At 37.2% G+C, this 20,984-nt stretch overlaps 1 protein-coding gene across 2 annotated transcripts in view; it reads left to right on the forward strand.

Annotated features, from left to right (window-relative positions):
* EYS (eyes shut homolog) overlaps window positions 1-20,984 on the forward strand; it is a 1,018,924-nt gene that overhangs the window by 529,797 nt on the left and 468,143 nt on the right. For both annotated transcript variants that reach the window (XM_030007184.2, XM_030007189.2), the window contains 2 exons: window positions 9,394-9,565; window positions 10,092-10,170. In XM_030007184.2, coding sequence (XP_029863044.1) covers window positions 9,394-9,565; window positions 10,092-10,170 — 251 coding nt within the window. The remainder of the gene's footprint in view (window positions 1-9,393; window positions 9,566-10,091; window positions 10,171-20,984) is intronic.

The following is a 20,984-nucleotide window of genomic DNA, read 5'->3' on the forward strand; positions in this document are numbered from 1 at the left end:
AGTCCTAGATTTTCGTGCAGCATACTTAGAAAACTTTTGTTACAGCTTATTTACTCATAACGGGCTGAATGAGGCAATACTAAAATGATTGTTAAAAGGACATTGTGCTGTTCACGAGATTAATACCACTGTGACAAAGTGAGTACTAGTTCTTTGCAGTCAGTTACTAATTTTAAGAGGCAACATATTTCTGGATTTGTGAGAGGGCTGTTTTAGAATGTGATGATTGAGGCATATTGTATCAAAGTTACTTTATCGGAGATGAAAGACAAATTCTGCTGAAAAACCTCTTCTGAGGAGACTAAAGCATTTATTTACAATGTGGTTTTGTACATATGTGTATTCAGAAAATGTGATTATTATAGAAAGTATTTCAGAAGCCGTGGAAATAAATTTATAGCTGGTAGAAATTATTACATACCATATTTTTTCAAGATGTATCTTCTGCATCTTCCTGTAATAGCTAAAATACTTGAATTTTTCACCTAGTACTCATCCTAGCTTGTTTTTGCTTTAATTATGGAATGCTATTACATTATTTTTCCATGTCCCGGTTTATCTTTGTATTGCTTTTGATCCCAGAGAGCTCAGCTGATATATTTTTTGCTCTGTATTATTTTCTTGTTTTTTTCTCTTGTGCAAAAAGTCAGCTAAGAATGATCAGTTACCATTCTTGATCATGGTCAAGATGGAACATGTTTGAATACATATTTTGTATGTGTCCAAATAAAGATTTTGAAGCTGTAAATAACTACCAGTGTCAAGTATCATATTCTAGTGTTTTTCCACAACTTCTGTTGCTAATTTATAGTTGTTTACAGTTACATATTTCTTGGAATTTATATGAGTAATGAGTACAGCTGTTAGACAAATGGTGATTTAAAAAAAATTCTGAGTTAAAAAAACCCCACCAATTAAGCCCCTATAAGCTCGTACAAAAATGGCACTAGGACCTGAAATTCATGTACAAATGTAGAGATTTTTCACAAGCATTACAATTATTATTCACAAGTTCTATGATACATAGGTATGTTAGAAAATATTGCTTCTCCTCATTTTCTGCTTCTTTTGGGGTTTAACACTCTCATGCTGAAATTATTTAGCAGAGGAGTTAATTTTTTTTCTGTAGCTTAAAATGCTCTGCAGTGTGGTTTGTAGTATTTCTGCTCATATTTAAGTTATTTTATTCCTTAGACTTATGCTTTTTTTACATATATAATTGGCTACGTTATTGGTTATACATTAATGTCCATCTTACACATCCATATGATAAATCTATTAATTGATCTTTTGATTAGCATCTGTCTGTTGTGACATTTCATGGAATGGTCACAAGTAGTTGTCAATAGTCTTACCATAATAGTTGATACTAAAATTGACTTCAACAAGAGGAGAACTAGGTGTTGCTGAGAGATTCTGGAAGGACATCTCTCCTTTTCTCTCAGTTCTGGCTCTTTTCAACTGAATATGAAATTTTCAGTTACCATAGAAGGCCCTACATTTTTTTTTCCGTATCAAGTATAAATGAGCATACCATGCTAATTTACTATTCCTTTCCATTTTTAGGTATGCCCTCAGCAACCAATTGTTTTTTATCATGCATTTGTTTTTCTTTTCTGGGTAGTATATCTTTGAATTTATTCTTACACAAAATTCTCTGTTTCTTCCTTTTCCTCTCTTTTCATAATAGCCACTTATCATAAATTAATATTCTGAATTTTTAATCTCCTGAAACAGCACTCGAATCTCTTTATTGTATCCTAGAAAAGAACTGAAGAGGTCTATAAATTATCATCTTCCTCAGTCTTTAGCCCTAACAATCAAATAATTCTATATTTGGTATATAGAGGTTTTACATATTTTGAAAATATATATGTATAAGTTCTAATATATCTTCTTCTAAGTCTAATAACAAGTAAGCAAACCAGAATACATACTGTATTTTCAAAAATCAAAGTATTTTCACTCTCAGAAATGTAACACATAATCTTGAAAACATCTGGATACAAAATGTCATGATAATGTCAAGCTTCCTTACCAAGAGGGGAGGATCTAGAGATTATCACAGAAATTTCTTGTAAAAAAAAAAAAAAAATCATGTTATTTACTGTCTCAAAAATTGAAATTTTGCAAAGTTATGTGCATGCAGTATAAAGAAACAAACCAAAAAAGTCTCTTAAAGTAGTGAAGCTAAAGAGCTGAATGATTTTAAGATAAATAAATCGTTATATAAATTGCATAGACTACAGAACTTGGCATGAGTGCATCAGTCATAGGCAAAATGCAAAAATACGTAGAAAAACTTCAGAGTTGTTAGTAGTAGAATGAAAGCTTAAAGAGAGAGTGTAGCTAAGAGAGAGCATAGGTGGGAATGCTTTTGCATCTCAGATTACACATAAGTCAGAGGTGGTTGTTGTATGGTCCGTTCTTACGTTCACAGTGTCTGCTTTCAGCCCTATTCTGTTGAAAGGAAAAAGCTCCTGAGGAGCTCAAGTTTTGCGACTATGAGAGTTTGCAAAAAAAAAAATTTTTTTTAGGACCTACCGCCATTTAAAACTTCCTCCTTTCCTGTGCCAAAATACTTACAGGATCAAGTCTAGTATCTGATTTTCCAGCTTGTTAGGTACACTACAGCCTGTAAAAACTCAGTTGGATGTTGGGGAGATGTGTTTCTGAGGTAAGAAATGCAAAAATATAATTATCGTTTTAACAGAAGGCTAGAATAAATGCCCAGTGATTGGAAGAGGGAGAGATTCTAGGTTGGATCTGAAATTGGTGAGAAAAATCCTTGAAGGCAGAGAGAAGGTGAAAGTCTTGATGGAAGATGTGACAATCTCTAGATTAGCATGTAGTTATGGAATTGTGCAAATTAGCTCCAAGAACGGCTGAGGCATCCCCAGTTAAGGAAGTAGGTTGTACATAGAAAGGGCATTGGAAAAGGCTGCTGAGTTTTCTTGACTAAGGTATGAGACAGACTGATCCTTCCCACGAATGGATGATTTGAAGGAGTAGGAGAATAGCTGTCTCCTTTTCACCTTAGTGCTATTGTTATTAGCCCATACTCTTGTCTTCTCACATCTGTGGCATTTCCTTGCCTTCCACAGCACTCTGACGCGCGGGGAGCCCCCAGCTTACCATCAGTATCGATAATCTCCCAAACGTGGTATGTGTGAGGTACTCCTCCCTTTTCTTTGATGCGTGGAGCCATCATTCCTAGCGTGCTCAGTACAATCTGTAAAGCAGAGCTCCAAGAGGTGTCTTCAGCCCAGTAACACACCTGGCACAGTCAGAGCTATGAAACCCTTTACAGGTGATGTTTGAAGTGCAGTGCTAGTTCTGTGGTATTATAGTCTGTCTGTCACACCAACTTTGCAGAATGTTTGGTTGTATTATAATGATTATAACACTGCATGATTATTTTTATTAGAAGTTTTCATACTTTGAACAAGGATTGAAAAAGAAGTCAGGTTTCAAATTAAATGACAGTCACATTGGAAGAGAATGACAGACTGTCTGGGTTACAGTCATGAACGATTGCCAGCCTTTTTATATATACAATGTGACAAATTACAAATTTAGTACATTTTGCTCTTGGAAATATTTAAATGAAAATGTTTATTCATATTGGAATGGATTAATCCAGTGATGCTACGGGATTAATGCCAGGGATGTATTTGGTCTGATTTGTTCAGAGGGTATTAGAATATGGGTGTTGAATTTAAAGAAGAAATTTTAACATCTGAATGTAAATTACTTTTTATAAAAACTTATCAAAAATATTTTGACTTAGTGAATTTTGGCAAGAATATTTGAACTAGCTCCTACTGTTGAGCAAGTTATTTTCTTTGTTAGAACTAATACTTAAAAATGAGATTTTTCTTAAGTTCTTTTTTATTTAATTTTTCTTTGTTATGTGTATTCATTTTCATATTTAACCCTATTGCTGTAATGATTATAGTCGGTATTGACAGCAAATCTCACAAATTCTTTTTAGGGTGGGAATAACAAAATGGACTTTTACTCTCTACATATGTCTGAAACTTTTTAACACTGGCAGGACTAAAATTTCATTTTGCCTGTTAATATTCCTAAAGCTTTCCTAGTAAGGACAGAATATGGAGATACCACTACAAGGCATTTCTGTTCTTTCCATCAGATTCAGTCTTTCTTGGCAAAACCTAATCTTAGTTACATACCATGATACCTGTTTTTTAAAGAAACTAAGCACAAAGTTACATTTCTTTAGCTTCCGATGTTATTCCCTGCGTGAACATTACTTCATGAATTTTGGTTCCTGTGTTTCAGATACACTTGGAGATTAAAGACCCTCTGTGACATTAAGCATTCTCTTAAGCAAAGATTGGCTTGAAAGGTGATGTACAGGATTTCATAGTATTTCAGCAGAAATAATGGAAGACTACTGTGATATGTTCTCGCTGAACTCTGAGGAGTGGGAGAACTGAGGCTGAGAAGAAAAACTTTATTTAAGGAAACATTATTTCAGGACTCATGCTGGTATTCCAAAAACTCTGTACACACCAGGAAAAAAGAAACTGTAGATTTAGAAAATGTGGAGCAAGCTGCATTACATGGATAATGATGTTTACAGCTGATACTAGGAATAGGCTTAATAATTTCCCCTAATTTTAGTCCTCTAAAAACTAGGCAGCTAGTCCAAATTACTCATTTAATTTCCTTTTGCAGTTATTGCCACCACTAGGACATTGAAGGTAAGTGGTGTCCAAGACATGATACAGGTCGCTCTTTGAAGCTGTTTCTCTCTTTATCCATTTTAAAGTGATTTTAGATACTTATCTTAAACTAGCTACTTAATTTCACAATAGTTAAAATTAGGTGTGATATATTAAACTCTGACTTCCCTAACAGAGTATTATCTGAATTATGCTCTCTTCACTGCCACACAGAAGCTGAGGAAAGGGGAGATACGTTCTGCCCACTGGCATTTCCACAAAATTATATATTTATAGAAAAATAATTTTACAAGTTTCTAATCTTGCATAAGTGTACCCTGTCTAGAATACTAAAAATAGTTACTTTCTTCAGTTTATGTTGTTATTCTGAGGGTTTATTTTTTCATTAATTCATTATGAATATTTTACTGGACAGTCCGAGAAGAGATATGCAGGCCTTTACAAAAGACATGAGACCATACAAGAAAGAACCATTTCTTTTGCATTAACAATATGTATGACTAGTTCTAATTTGGCACTTTGATCAGAATTTTGCTAAATTCATTACTCTTTTTTTTTTTTTCCAAATCAACCAAGCAAGTGTTTGGGCACTTCAATGGAATTAACCTATTAATTTTTTTTTTAAGAGCTGTTGCAGATTTGACTGCAATTCTGTGTCATTTTACTGACATGTTCTCTTTTATTGTGACTATTAAATATATTAAGTCACATCTAGTTTAAGTCTTCAAGTTACAGAAAAGGAAGATCTCTTTATACAATGTATATTTTGAATATTTCTCCACAATTTGGTAATTCTGAGTGTAATTCTAAATACTTTTTTTTTTTTAAAGAAATACTGCAATGATGCCTGTATTTAAAACTCTCCAAGGTTATAATTATAAATTTTTTTGTAGGAATGAAAGGAAAATATAAAATAGTTTTTCACAATACATCTTGTCTTTTGAAACATAATTTTTGTAATCATTTATTGACACATTAAATTTATGCACTGAGTCTTCTTTTCCCACAGTCAAGTAATGGACTTTCACTGCATTGCCATGGCATTCATTGCGCTGTTCAGGCAAAAATTTATTCAGTGGCATTGAAGTAGTAGATCAAGGTAGCATAGATAAGAGTAGGTCAGGAATGTAAAGCAGAATCTATTTAATTACAAGATGTTAATCATCTAAAAGAACTATAATTTTTCCTTTCTCAATAGATTATGTAGTAATGGAAGCATGTGTGAATATGGAATAATTATCAATGATTACTTTAACCCTTAATCTGCCTTTCAGAATCAATATATCAATATGTGTCAGCCTCTTCAAATGAAAGGCTGCAGCCATTGAAGTATCTCAGCCAAGCTTCTAATGGGTTGATTATAGTCAAATCATATTTCGTTAGGTGATTTTGGAATCTGCTACTTTAAATATCCTACTAGCAATAACTATTTTTTAGGATATTATGTAATTTGATTTCAGGTTTATTTCCTTTAGTGGATATATTACATCTATGCAGAGGATAGAAAACAGCAGCAGTGAAAGGTAGCCATAGGAATGAATGGCATTGGATTATTTATAAAGCAAACTATTTTAAATAATAAACCTGAACAGAGCTATTCTAGGGTTTGCTTTCTTCAAGATCAGAAATATCTGCTTTAAAAATTCATAAAACACTAAAACTATTTTTTAAATTATTGTTACTTTCACATATATCTCATTATCAAACGCAAATTACTAAACTTGAACTGAGAATCTTTAACTCTTAAAATACAGGTTTGCACCTCCTAAGTAATGTGTGATTAACTAGGAAAGTGAGTTTTTAAAAGTAAGTCATGTTTCAGTAAGAGTACATAGTACAAAACCCAGCAGCAATCTGTGTACATGAATACTACCCATTTCATTAATATGTCCTCTCACTAATCTGGTAAATTTAAATTAGCAAGACTTTTTAGGAAAACAGACTTTTTTGTTTGTGTGGGAAGCTAATAGCATTTCTAATCAGCAATGTTGGAAAGATAGGAATAAAAGCATGACTGAGTGAGAATACAGCTGGTTATGGGAGCAAAGATTGGAATTATTCATTTACCAAGAAATGATAACCTTCAGACTATCACATTTTAAAACTCACAGTCTTTGCTAAATGGACCAGGAAGATCAAAAGATGTACAATCATGAAATGACCGTGTTTTTTATAATGGTGTAGAGTAGAAATAACAATGTTATAGAGATGCCCTCACTATTAGATACAAGAAAAATAATCACTTTTAGAGTTGCAAGTAAAGTGAGCTCAAAAGTATATTATTATGTAGTACTAGCATCCTGCCAATGCTTTTGAAGTATTCCTTGATAAGAGCAGATTAAGAATTTTCTTTCCTTAGTGCTGACTTACAAGGAGAATTGCCTCTTTGATAGTTAGATCTTCTATAACAGAACAGGTGAACTTGGCTTCTCTGTTCCTGAATTTAGATTTTGGCAATATGTTCACAAAATTTCTATTTCTGAAAGTTTTAAGTTCATCTATGTAGTGATATCAAAAAAGACACCAGTGATCAGAGAGTGTGACGCTAAATGAGCAAGAGTGTCCAAGGAGCACAAACAATCAGAGCTGTTTGCTGAATGCTTGCATGGGATGGGGGATAAACAGGTTTCAGAAGTGCCTTCTAATTTGTACCAATATATAGCTTAGCATAGTGCAGGTACCACTGCGTCAAGATCTGGTCAGAATTGCACAGCAGCCCCTCTCAGCTCATTTTCCTGGGGGTGCCTGCCAAGTCCAATCTCCTGCCGTGCACTTTCCACTAGAGCGTGACACCAGTACTCTAGGGCTGCTGGGGCTGAGGTCACAGGCTTCAAAGTAGAATCTGGGAATTTGTTTTATTCTCTTTGACTCAGTTAGGAGACTGAGAGTATACTGTGAAAAAAGCGATTTCCTCAAATGTGTACGATATTTTTACATACCTTACATTCATATTAATGTGAACATTGCACTATTGATCTTCACTAGATAAAAACATTCCCTGTGATCTTAAAGTAACTCTTATTTGTAGCATGTTAATAAGATTTATTGCAAATGCCTGATTGTGGTCTTTGGCTGTATATTCACACGTGGACTAGACAAAGGTTTGGGTATCTCTTGTGCTTCTTCCTTGCTATGAATTCCTTCCTTTAAAAAGCTGCCAGTAGTTGGGTGCATAGGAATGTTAAAAAGCTATAGGATCTTTTCAGTTACTCTTCACATTTCTGTATAAAATGGCTGGTTTTGAGTTGAGGCTGCGATACTTAAGTAAATACCTCGTAACAGAAAGGCAAGAAATGCCTTTCATTTCTGTTGTGAAATGGAGAGCCAGAGGAGCTGGTGTAACTTCTGGATTCTGGACACTTTCTCTGCTCCGGAGGAGGACCTTTTGTCTTAAGCATTGTTTTTTTCTTCTCCACACCTCCCCTGGCCCACACACCTGAAAAATCAGGAGCATGTTCTTGCATTATCCCTAGTGTACTGGTTTTGGCTGGGGTAGAGCTGAATTTCTTCGTAGTAGCTGGTATTGTCCTGTGTTTTGGATTTGTGGTGAAAACAGTGTTGATTGCACAGGGATGTTTTCGTCACTGCTGAGCAGTGCTTGCCCAGAGCCCAGGGCTGTTCTGCTTCTCCCCCCACCCCACCAGCGAGGAGGCTGGGGGGGCACAAGGAGTCGGGAGGGGACACAGCCGGGACAGCTGACCCCGACCGACCCCAGGGACATCCCACCCCAGAGGACGTCCTGCTCGGCGTGTAAAGCTGGGGGAAGAAGGAGGCAGGGGGGACGTTGGGAGTGATGGCGTTTGTCTTCCCAAGGGACCGTTCGGCGTGCTGGAGCCCTGCTGTCCTGGAGAGGGCTGAACACCCGCCTGCCCAGGGGAAGTGCGGAATGGATTCCTGGGTTTGCTTTGCTGGCGTGTGCGGCTTTTGCTTTCCCTGTTAAACTGTCTTTACCTCAGCCCATGAGTTTTCTCACTTGTATCCTTCCGATTCTCTCCCCCATCCCACCGGGAGGGAGGTGAGCAAGCGGCTGCGTGGGGCTGAGCTGCCTACAAAGAGACCTATGTACATGTTGGTTGTCAGTTAGTATTTTGTAAAGTACTTCGAGATGTTTAGATGGAAGATGTGTGGCACTCTTTGCAGGAAAATTGCAAGCGGAAAAGTGCACCACCGTATATCTCATAATTAATGTCTTCAAAAAGATTTCAAAGAATTTTATGTCTTGCATCGTTTATCGCAAGCCCCTGGATTTTAATTTCATTTTGAGAAAGTAAGTATTACAGTTAGATCACCACCAAGACATGTATCATTGTAATTCTGTATTCCTCTTATAGGAAACCCATGCTATTCATCTTTCTAATAACTGTGTAAAAAAATTCCTCTTGAAATTTCCCTTTCTCCATTTTAACCATTTTGCTTGCAAGTTGACCCTCAAAGCCTTCTTGCCTTGCCACACTTGCTGTTGTTATCATTGTAATATTTTGCAGTATAACCATTCCTTTCAGCATTTGCACTTATAGGTAATTCCAGTGGGATATTTTTTATTGATGAATATAGTGAACTATATAAACAATGTATGTAAATAAAAGCAGTTTATCTGGAATTTTTAATATTAATAAAGAAACTGTTAGTTGGTTTGAGTTTAGAATTTAAAGCTTAGTCATATCTTCTGTTTTTTACACAGGTGATAGATGTGAAGTAAATATAGATGAATGTATGTCTACTCCTTGCCTCAACAATGGAAGTTGCATTGATGACATCAGTTCCTATAAGTGCCACTGTAGGAGAGGTTTTATTGGAACAAACTGCGAGATAAATGTTAATGAATGCTTGCCAGATCCCTGTCTTCATGGAAGGTGGCTATTCTTATTTAACTATGATTATCTCCAAGATAATGTACATAACTAGCAATATTTAAGATTTAATGATATGGGAAGGTTGATAAATACACTTTTAATTATGTTCTTCCATAAAGTAAGAGTACAAGCACACTTAAAGATGACAGATGTTGTCTGCTTAAGCTAATGTAATATACTGTTACATTATCTCAGTTTCTCTTTCATTTTTGCTCATTAGCATAAACCAGTTTTCAGTACATGTGGATTAATTAGAGTTTAATATACTTAAAAGCCAATCTTTAGCTGTTACATGCCAACAGGTTGAAATGGGAAGACGTATTTTAATATGACAGTCAGTATCCTTATAAAACCCCTCAGCACCCATAATACACACATTTGAAACCTGTTATTAAAAGTAATTAAAAGTGCCATGGATTTCAGTAGGTTACATCAGACCGCTATTTTGAAATGCATGGAACGATACTACTAGTGCTGAATCTAGAATTACATAGCTTCATCTGAATAACACTGTTTTGTATTTCAGATGTATAGATCTCATTGATGGATATCAATGCTCTTGTGAATCAGGATGGACCAGCTCAAGATGTGAGATAAATATTAATGTAGGTCTTCAAATTTTATTTTAATTATGGGGGAAAGGGTAATATGCCGCTTGAAACTCATTTTTATTTAAGTAACTTCGGAATGGGTTAGTTTATTGAAAATGCATGACAGAAACTCAGTTGTTTCAAATCCATTCTGAAAAGCTCATTATTTGTAACTTACACGAAACTGCATTAAAAGAGACCATTGAGAAAATGTCTAAAGAACTTTAAAGGTGAAGTATGAATGATAAATCTGAAAAGCTACAGCAAACTAAGCCAACATTACCTGAAAGTCATTTATCCCTCAGTTCAGCATGGATAACATAACTACCTAATTTGCTTGCGAGCCCCATTTGCTGTAGCTTAACTGTATATTTGAATAGTAAACCTCAAGGTGCAATGTTCTACACTGAAAGTAGGCATGACTCGTGTTTAAAATTTCAAAATCCAGGTAATTGTAGAATTCTATGACATAAAACCGTGGCATACAAAATACTTTGCCCACTTCCTCCTCTTAAGTTGAAGAACATTTTTGCTTGGGAATGGCTGTGGATAAGAACGCATCTGTATACGCGAGCCTGTGCCATGGAGATTTCCCATGGTCAGCAAATCAACTTGTAGAAGGTGACTACATCTGGCATAACAATTGCAATATTGGCCACACTTTGGAGAAAGTATTGAATTGGTTTAGTCTTTTTCAGGTTTTGTGCCAAACAGAGTTTAATCAGATCTGGGGATATGATCCTTTTAAATGTATTCGTTCTCATGGGAGAGTCTGGCATGAGATCTGCCTGCATTTGGTCTATCTGGCTTCTAATATTGTGCTTCTGAATCATCAAAAACACATTCCAAAATGTTATCCAAACTTCTCTTTAGCTTATATATGCAGGTAGGGGCCTTTCATGATTTTCTTATATATAGCTAAAAGTACTAGATAGCTAAAAATACCTCATATTACATAAAGGAAGTATGGTCTGTAACTTTACTGTTGAAAATGCATGACAGTCTCACACAAGAAGTAGATCTAGCTGGAATATTACCTTCCAACTTCCTTTACAGAAAGAAAAAAGTCAGAAAATAAGTGATTTAGCTCAACAGAGTGCACATCATGGTATGATCTTGCAAATCTGTATGATTATCAGCTGTTGCCAATGCTAATGCAGAATACCCTTGGGTAGTATTTTCTCTAGCAACATCCATGATTTACACTTTCCTCCATTTTAAGAGAATGAGAGATTAAATGACCTGTAGACAACTGCATAAAATCATATTCAAAGATAACCACATTTCATGCTGAGGTGTTTGAAAATGCATAGATTAGAAATTCATAGAAAGAAACAATATACATATACATTTGACAGATAAGTCTGTCAGAGTGATGGCTTCATTTTTTGATATTCATTCTATTTGCATGCAGTGTGATCCCCAGATTAGACTATGCTGCAGGTGTCATATTTTTAAAGGCTCTAACACTGCGTTCGTCCTGCTCAGACATATATCATGCCTATGCAAGTCTTACAGTGATCAACAAGGCTTTCTGACTGTCTGGGGGTGTGCACATCTGTATAATCATGGTAGGCTCATGCTCTATAATTGATTTGCTCTAGATTAACATCAGCCAGTTCCTTTGTTTAAAAAAATAATCGGGAGTTAAGCCAGGTAAATATACTTCAATATTTTCTTCACTTGAAGATACATTTCTTTGTATTAAGGTTTATGCAACTGCGTTGGGGGTAGGTGCCAAGGTTTTGTTTGGGGGGGGCTGCAAGGGTGGCCTCTGTGAGAAGAGTCCAGGGGCTGCCCTGTGCTGGACACAGCCTGTTCCAGTTAGCTCCGACGGACCCACTGCCGGACACAGCTGAGCCCCTCACCCAAGAGGGTGGCACCTCTGTGGAAACATATTGAAGAACGGGTGAAAAATGCTGCCCAGCAGAGAGAGGAGTGAGGGAAAAAAGTGAGAGCACCAGCCCTGCAGACCCCCAGGTCAGTGCAGCAGGAGGGGAGGAGGTGCTCCAGGCGCCGGAGCAGAGATTCCCCTGCAGCCCCTGGAGGGAACCATGGTGGAGCAGGTGTTTCCCTGTATTCCATGGAGAGGACCATGCCAGGGCGGACACCCGTGCTGCAGCCCATGGAGGACCCCACGCCGCAGCTTGTGCATACGCCCTGAAAGAACTGCAGCCCATGGAGCGCCCGCACGGGAGCAGGCTCCGGGCAGGACCTGTGGCCCGTGGAGAGGACCCACGCTGGAGTAGGGGAAAAGTGTGAGGAGGAAGGAGCAGCAGAGAGGAGCTGTTACAAACTGACTGCAACCCCCATTCCCCACCTGCCCCGCACTGCTCAGGGTGAAAGGGGGAGGTAGAAGGGTTGGGAATGGAGGAGTGAAGTTGAGCCTGGGAAGAAAGGGGTGGTGGTTTTAGGTTTTGTCTTTGTTTCTCACTGTCCAAAATTCTATTTCGAATTGGCAATAACTTAATTTTAATTTTAAAGTCGAGTCTGTTTTGCCTGTGACAGTAATTGGTAAGTGATCTCTCTGTCCTTATCAACCCGTGACCTTTGTCAGCTTAGTTTCTTCTCTTGTCCTCTTGAGGACGGAGAGTGCGAGTGGCTGGGTGGGTATTGCACCGCCGTGCAAGGTCAGCAGCTAGGCTGATTCAAATAACCAGTTTAAAAATAAAATATATTTATGTGTATATATAATTCCCTAGACATACTTGGATTTTTTTTTATTTTTCATCTTGGAATTTTTCATCCTCTACATGTGTTGCAATATAGTTTGCAAGAAAATACACTTCAAGACTTTCTCAGGTTGTCTAATATTTTAGGAAAAAAAAAAGCACTTTCTGTCTTTATGGATATATCCTATAACTTTTGCATATCTAATATGGAGTGTGGATGTTGGAACTTCCCTATCTACTACAGTTTTCACTGCTTTTTCATTTATGGATTTCATTCAGAAAAGAGTAAGAAATAATAGATGTCCTGTATAAATTAGTTACAATACACAATTTCCTTTGACATTTGTGTATTTTTTAAATTGTAAGATGAATGTATATAACTGAAAATTGGTCTTTTCTCTCCAATATAGGTAAACATAGATTGCTAATATGGTCAGTAATAGTAATTATGGTTAGTAATAGATACTATTTCTTACTTATTTTGGTTTTTTTGCTATGACTGATGAGAAGTCATCGGCAGTTGTGCTTCTTCCAGGCTCAGCTAAGGCCGTCTCATAGCTGTCAAAAAGGAAGCAAAAAGCATTTTGAGTCTTCACACTGGAGGATATTCAGCTTGTTGGTGCTTCTGCTTGTATCTGATAGAAAGCTGTGATCAGACTGCATCCTAGAATTATTTTGTCTGGTTTTACTGATCTTTTCTATTTTCATAAAAGACAGAAACAAGGGGGAAATCAGGAAAACCAACTAATTTTCTACACAAAGGCACCACAGGTGATGCACATGCAGAGTCAGAGAACAATATTCTGCTAGTCCAAGCAAATAAGCAATTATTCACCAGGACTTGCCAGATTGCACAAAAGATAGAAGACGTGACAGCCGTATAATTATCAGTGATTTGATTGGGAAGAACAGTAGGATGCCGCTTGCCTAACTTGAGGTGTCTTTGTGAAAGCTAGTTGTCTAGTGAGATCTGCAGAGCTGTTCAGCTGATTTTGAAATGGGCATCTGCATTTCATGAGTGAGTCTAGACTGCACTGATGGTGTTGACTGGGTCTTAGCGGGCTATAATAGGTAAGCCAGAGAGTAGCAATCCTTCCCCAGAATTCTCTCTGTAGATGTGTAGCATGCATGTGTATGGCAAACATTGGTGAACAAACAGCGAGCCTCAGCTGAGCTGGATGCTCTTGTTTGTGCCTGTGTGGGACTTCTTCACACTCTTGAGTATTTTTACCTATTGCTAACTAGTTTAAAGAGGGTTGAGTAAGGTATGTAGTTTCTTGAAAGAAGCGAAACTAATGTAAACTTCAAAAAAATAATGTAGTTTATGCTCAAGATGCAGGTAGGTAAATCTGATAGCGGGAGGAGAGGGAGATACCCACTTTATTCTGCAAAGCACAACATCTGTGATTATCCACCCATGGGACAGTTTCAGCGTGTGTAATATTTCAGGGACCTCCTGACTCTGAGGTAGTAAGTTTACTTTAAGTAGAAGTGACTGAATTGGAGATTCTGTTAAATGGAGAAGTAATAGAAAAGTAGAGAATAGGAATTGGAGACAAAAAGAAATGGATGAGACCTACAAGTATGTTGCAGAGCAGTCTCGCCTCCAAAGTGGTAGGCCCTCTGAGGACGTTCCATTGATAGGTATATTTCTGATCTCTGACATTAGAAAAGCCTATCAAGTGATATCGCAGTATGCTCTTGCATCAAGGATGCTCTAGCAACAGAGTGTATGTTAAAAAACGGGATTATTCAGTTGTTAGGTACATGGGTAACTGGATTTATGACCTCAAAGAAGCCTTGGATACAGAGTAACCTGCTTTGTATCTGGAAAGACAGCGGATCTCCAGAGACATCACTTCAGTGTACTGGAAGGGAGCCGATAATTGTGACCTGTGTTGATAACCAGTAATGGAGGAAAGTGTAGGAAGGATGTTCTTGAGGTTGTAAGTTCCGGCTGGGCAGGAAACAGAGGTCTAGAACATGCACCTAGCTTTCTTTGAAAGACTGCCAGTTCCACATGAGACCTGAGAGGCAGACAGAGATTCAGCCCCAGTACATAAGTAATATGCTGGTATAGACAAAAGCAGTTCAAATGCATTTGAAAACGGAAAACCTTGTGAAATTGGAGGAACCTGTACAAGAATGGATTGCACCTCTATCATCATGGAACCAGGCTATTGAATGAAAATTAAAATGGTTGTAGGGGAAATGCTGACAAGTATAGAAGGGCACTGTTTAAGAATGACAGAACTTAAAATCTGAACATGACTGATGTTCACTGTGCCTCTGAAAAGACCAGCATCCGGCTTAAGAGGTGTTAATGACAGAGATGATGTCTATTAGTGACTATAATACAGCTAGGTTTATGACTGTAGCATGAGAGAGCATGCCAAATAAATCCAGCAGATAGACATTCAGTTTCAGGAAAGGAAACGATGTAAAAATGAGACACATTGTCAAGTAACTTAAGAGGAGCAAGCCAAAACCACAAGAAACTTAGAAGCAGACTAGGGGCTATTAACAAATGGTACGTTAAAAGGCCAGGTAAAATGTGTGCCACAATTCAAGAACACAAAGTGGTCCAAAGCCCCTGAATGGCTTAAGGAGGAAACTTAAGGCTGTCAGGGAAAAATGGGCATTTTAACAAACGGAAAGCTTGCGCACATGGGAAGAACAGAAAAGTCCGTAAAACACACAAGTTCCAATGTTGGGACGAAGTTCAAAAAGCTAAAACACAAATTGAAAAGTGCCTTGTAAAGGATGCTCTGCCTTTTAAAAAGCTCTTCACATCGTATCAAAACCAGGAAGCCAGGTAGGGAACTGGTGGGATTGCTTGATGGCTAAAGTGTAAAATGGGCACTCAGAGAGGGTATAGTCATAGCAAGAGAAGCTCAGGGAATTCTTTGCATTTGAGGAATGCCAGAAGGACCTCACAAAATGGAGAGAGTGAAAAGGTAGAGGATAAGCTTCAGTGTAAGATAATAATCTAGGGAAAAATAGCCTAATACTTAACTACAGCTGAATTCAGAACTGTCAGTTACAGCTCAGGAAAGACTTGGAGCAATCATTGACAGTTCTCTGAAATCATTGTTTTCTCAATGTGCAGTCATAGTGCAGAATAGCAAAAAAACCATTGGGCATGATCAGGAAGAGTATGGGGAACAAGGCAGCGGGCATGATTTCACTGCTATGTAAAACCTGAGTGGGCTTACATCTTGGGTACTGTGCACAGTTCTGGACCTTGCATCTCAAGGGAGATGTAGTAGAGTTAGAGAAGCTACAGAGGGCAACAAAAATAATATTAATTGAATAGTTGCCTTGTAAGGAGAGATTTAAATGGCTGGAACTATTCCGTTTGAAGAGGAGAAAGCTGAGGGCAATGTAATTAATGTTTAGAAAACTATGACAGTGGTAGATAAACGTAAATGGAAAATTTCGCCACCAAATTCTGTAGTTAAAGAACTGGGGGGACATGATGAAAATAATCGGAGAAACATTTGGAAGAAATAAAAGTACGTTCTTTCACAGGAAGCAGAGAACCTCTAGAACTTGCTGCCACAGAAGGCTGGGGAGGCAGGTGGTCTCTTAGCAGGTTCAGAAAAATTAGGCAAGTCATGGAGAACAGGTCCATAAATGAATGATAAATGAACCAGTCAGGGAAGTACTGTTTTTCATGTCTGATTAGACAGTTCTGTTTGCTGGGAGGATGCATGGGACATAGACTGTAGAAAGTGGCAAAGTTCGCATGATTTTCCTGAAGTGGTTTTCTCTCCGCCACTATTATAAAGACAGACTACTGGGGCAGATGGAGCACTGGTCTGATCCAGGATGTTCCCGCTGTGTATTGTTGTCTAGGAAATAGGTTTATTTTTATTATCTTTCTCTTCTCCTTGTGTCCATATTCCAAAATTTCAAAGCAAAATATTTTTGTCCTTTTGAACTCATTCTGAATTGAATGATGTTGGATAAAGCCAACATTCTGAAATACGGAAATAAGTTTTCCCAGTTCATTCCACAAAATGTTGTATGTATATTTAATCCACCAAATGAAAAAGCTCTGGAAAGTTAATAATTAAGCAATATGGATACATGATTATATTAACAAAAAATTCACATTAAAAACAGAGTAATAATTTTACTGGCTACAAAAATACACTTCGTTTATAGTTTTGTTAAAGATAAAATAGGAATAGGCATCTGGAGCATTCAGCTCAATTCTTGACGTAAATCTCAGACTTCTAACATGGTAGCAATACTATTGAAATTTAGCCCAAACTGAGAGTGCACTTCAGACTCCCACATGAATGGAAAAGTCCATAACTTGGCAAACCACACAGTTTAAATGAAATGCTATTTTAAACATAGCAAAGGAAGCCTGGGCCTTTTGGTCTCTTAATAGCAGTTGTAATTACATCAGATGGTTGCACTTGTGATAAATTCAACTGTGGTAAAATATCTTTGAAAGGAACTGAAATGCATATACATAGTTTCCTACTAATGCACTGAACCATGGCTGTTTTGCATAACTATGAAATCATACTAAAACATTAAATTATACATTTCCTATGAAGTAGTAATATAAATTTAGACTTTTTTTTTTTGAAATCTAGATTCAGGGTGCATTAAAAACCATATGCATACTGTGTTTTGTATGTACAAAAGCTTGCTTTAACACATGAATTAGTTTCTAAAGCATTGATTTACAGCATTGGTTTCCTTTCTGCCTACTTTTTTTTTATTCTAATCCAAACCCTTAACCACATGGCTCTTGTTTATCACAAAAACCTCTGCTTTTAACCTGAGAATAATTTTGCCCTCAGTCCTATCATTAAATGACTGGAAACATGACTCTTGAAAGCATCTTTCTTTTGTTGTGCAGTATCTGTCTTTGAATTCCTTCCTTATCTCTTCCTTTTCAGCTCTTATCAAATTAAAATTTTAAAGCTCTGTTTGGTTCTATCTTCTACAGGTCAGACTTCCACCTGGAATCCAGTTTTCTCACAAATAATTAGGATGCTTGCTTCTGCTCCCTGAATTGATGTTTAAGGCCACTACCTTTTCAGGCTTCAAGTCTGCCTTTACAGTTAATCACTTAATAGTTGTCTACAAAGAAATCAAACAGCAAATTGTACTTTGGGCTTTATAAGTATTCAGAGGAAATTAGACCATATAATGCACCACACACATATAAGTATGTCAAAAGATAGATTTGTAAATACCTTATGTATATTGCCTCCTTCCTGGCAGTGTTCAAGGCCAGGTTGGATGGGGCTTTGAGCAACCTGGTCTGGTGGAAGGTGTCCCTGCCCATGGCAGGGGGGTTGGAACTAGGTGATCTTTAAGGTCCCTTCCAACCCATTCTGATTCTACCATTCTATGATTTAGGGTAGACTTTTTTCCCCTTCATAGTGGATTTGCATGAGTTAGTTATGTTCAGAATTAGTCTGTTCTATAATTGCCTTTTTTGATATAAAGCACGACTTCACTTAAATAAAAATATATCTATCATCACAATTCTTTTTTTTCCTTGAATCTCTTTTATAGAAATAGATTTTGAAGTGTTATTAGAAATATTTTTTTATTGCTACTCAGGAGGCCTTCCAAGGAGGACTAATGAAAAATAGTCCTTTCTGTAGGAGAAGGAAAAAAAAACCCCTAACTTCTAAAAGGCACTTCTAGATTTTGTTTTAAGAAACAGCATTGAACTTACATATTATTTGGAAAAATACTGGTTTTTCACTATTTTTACTAATTTGCTAAAATGCATCCCCTCATAATTATTTCAAGTTATGGATTGTGACTTTGGAAATGATATGATGTGATATGTAGAAAGCTGGGATTTCTTAGGCAGATTGACCTCACTTCCAAAGGCAAATGTCAGTATGGACCCACAGGTGGTGATAAGAGAGCAGTATGCCTTGAGCAAAGTGGTGTGCCTTTCTAGTCCAGTTGCTAGAGTCCAGATTTCAGAAGAATTACCCACTGGCAGAACCAGTGGACTGTGCCATGCCAGGTGGGGTTTCTCAAGGGACAGTCATCCCCTTCCTAGTACAAACAAGATTTATTACACCATGACATTCAGAAAGCAACAAATAATAAATTACTGTTTTTCAGTAAATGTAGTGGATCTTGGTTTGCATTGTTTGAGCTAAGGATTCTTAACAAAACCTACCCTTAAAGAGTTGCGTAACTAGAAATCTTAATATTCTTTCACTTTCTTGGCTTGACTTCTAAATTGTCTTGCTATGCTAAGAAAATCAGTGTGGACTTAAATGTACCGTAACAATAATTTAGTATAAATAAAGCCAGAAAATCACCACTCTGTTCTGCTGTCACAAGTCCGTATATTCCTTTCATTTAAAGCCCCATGGAAACTAATACTTGTTTTTAACTTATGTTTGCTTAAAGCATATGTCTTAGACATACATTCAGTCTTTATTTTAAAACATAAGGAGGTGGAAGATCAACTGCTTTTGACAGTTTTACAGTGGCTGACTCTCAGTAGTAAAGTTGGACCTTATCTCTAGCTGGATATATCTGGATTTGTGAAAACAACTGTGCACTGCCATTCTCTCTCTCTCTTTCCCTCTCTCTCTTTCTCTCTCTTCTTGGTGATAAACTAAACCTAAGAACACTCATAGAGCCATCAAGAGTTCTGGAACTTCTTATAGCAAAGAACTCGCATTGATTTTTGCTTTTAATAGGTAGAAACAGACCTGTACTCCATGAATTTGTCTAATCATTTTTAACCCATATATATTATTTATGTTTTCAGCAGTATCATGTGAAAATGACATATATGATGTAGTAATGTTTTTGGAAAAAAATTCTATCCTAAAAATTCTGTTGAGTGTAATTTTCCTTAGACTTAGCTTACCATAAAGCATTTTATCTAGTAACTAAATCATTTTATGTTCTCAGTTTTTTGACATCCTTTATAATAAACAGATTCTAGAACTTGGCACAATATTTCAGTTTCCCCTAGCCATAAAATGAGGAATAACCACCTAAGTCACAGTTCCCCTCTCTGAAGACTTAAGGATAATATTAGCAATTTTTTCCATAGCATTGCAATGGGAGTTCATGTTGATAGCTTGTCCATTGTAACTTTCATATCTTTTCCAAGGTCATTGCCTGTTAACAGCACATAAACTCAAAGGATTCCTTGTTAGGTCAAAATGGGAAAAGTGTACCTTTCACAGGAAAAAAAAAAGACTCAGGGGAAAAAAGCCTACTTAAAGTGAGCCCTCGTGCTTTACTCTAAGGAGATCAGATACAAGAAAAGTCCAAGATATTTGGATGAGAATAAAGTGTGTCAGATTGGCGAAGTGAAAAGTTGATAAAAACTCTACACAAATAATCACAATTGTATAATTGCTATTTTGTTAAATCATTTCATTTATGTGTAAGGGAGCTTATTGAAGCGGTCTGTGTTTTAAAAGATGAGCTGGGAAGGGGAGTATTGGTATGCTGTAAAGTGTGAGTACTGGGCATCATTTACAGATGTGATGATGTTTAACGAATGAGCAGAGCACCCCAACTGAAGTTAACATGGGGCACTGTCGCAGTTAAACCCAGCCAGCAACTAAGCACCAGGCAGCTGCTCACTTGCTCCTTCCACACCACCCCAATAGGATGGGGAGGAGAATCAAAACCGAGTAAAACTCATGGGTTGAGATGACAACAGTTTAATAATTTAAATAAAAATTAAAATATAATAATAATAATAACAATAGTAGTAGTAGTAATGAAAAGGAAGATAACAAAAAGAGAGTGAAATATAACCCAAGAAAGACAAGTGATGCACAATGCAGTTGCTCACCACCCCCTGACCGATGCTCATCCAGTCCCCGAGCAGCGATGTGCTCCCCCCAGCCCAACTCCCCCCAGTTTATATACTGGGCATGATCTCACATGGTATGGAATATCCCTTTGGCCAGTTTGGGTCAGCTGCCCTGGCTGTGTCCCCTCCCAACTTCTCGTGCCCCTCCAGCCTTCTTGCTGGCTGGGCATGGGGAGGTGAAAAATCCTTGACTTAGTCTAAATGCTAATTAGCAACAACTGAAAACATCAGTGTGTTATCCACATTCTTCTCATACTGAACCCAAAACGCAGCAGTATACCAGCTACTAGGAAGACAGTTAATTAACTCTA

Source organism: Aquila chrysaetos, chromosome 2 (assembly GCF_900496995.4).
Source record: "Aquila chrysaetos chrysaetos chromosome 2, bAquChr1.4, whole genome shotgun sequence".
Taxonomy (NCBI): Eukaryota; Metazoa; Chordata; class Aves; order Accipitriformes; family Accipitridae; genus Aquila; species Aquila chrysaetos.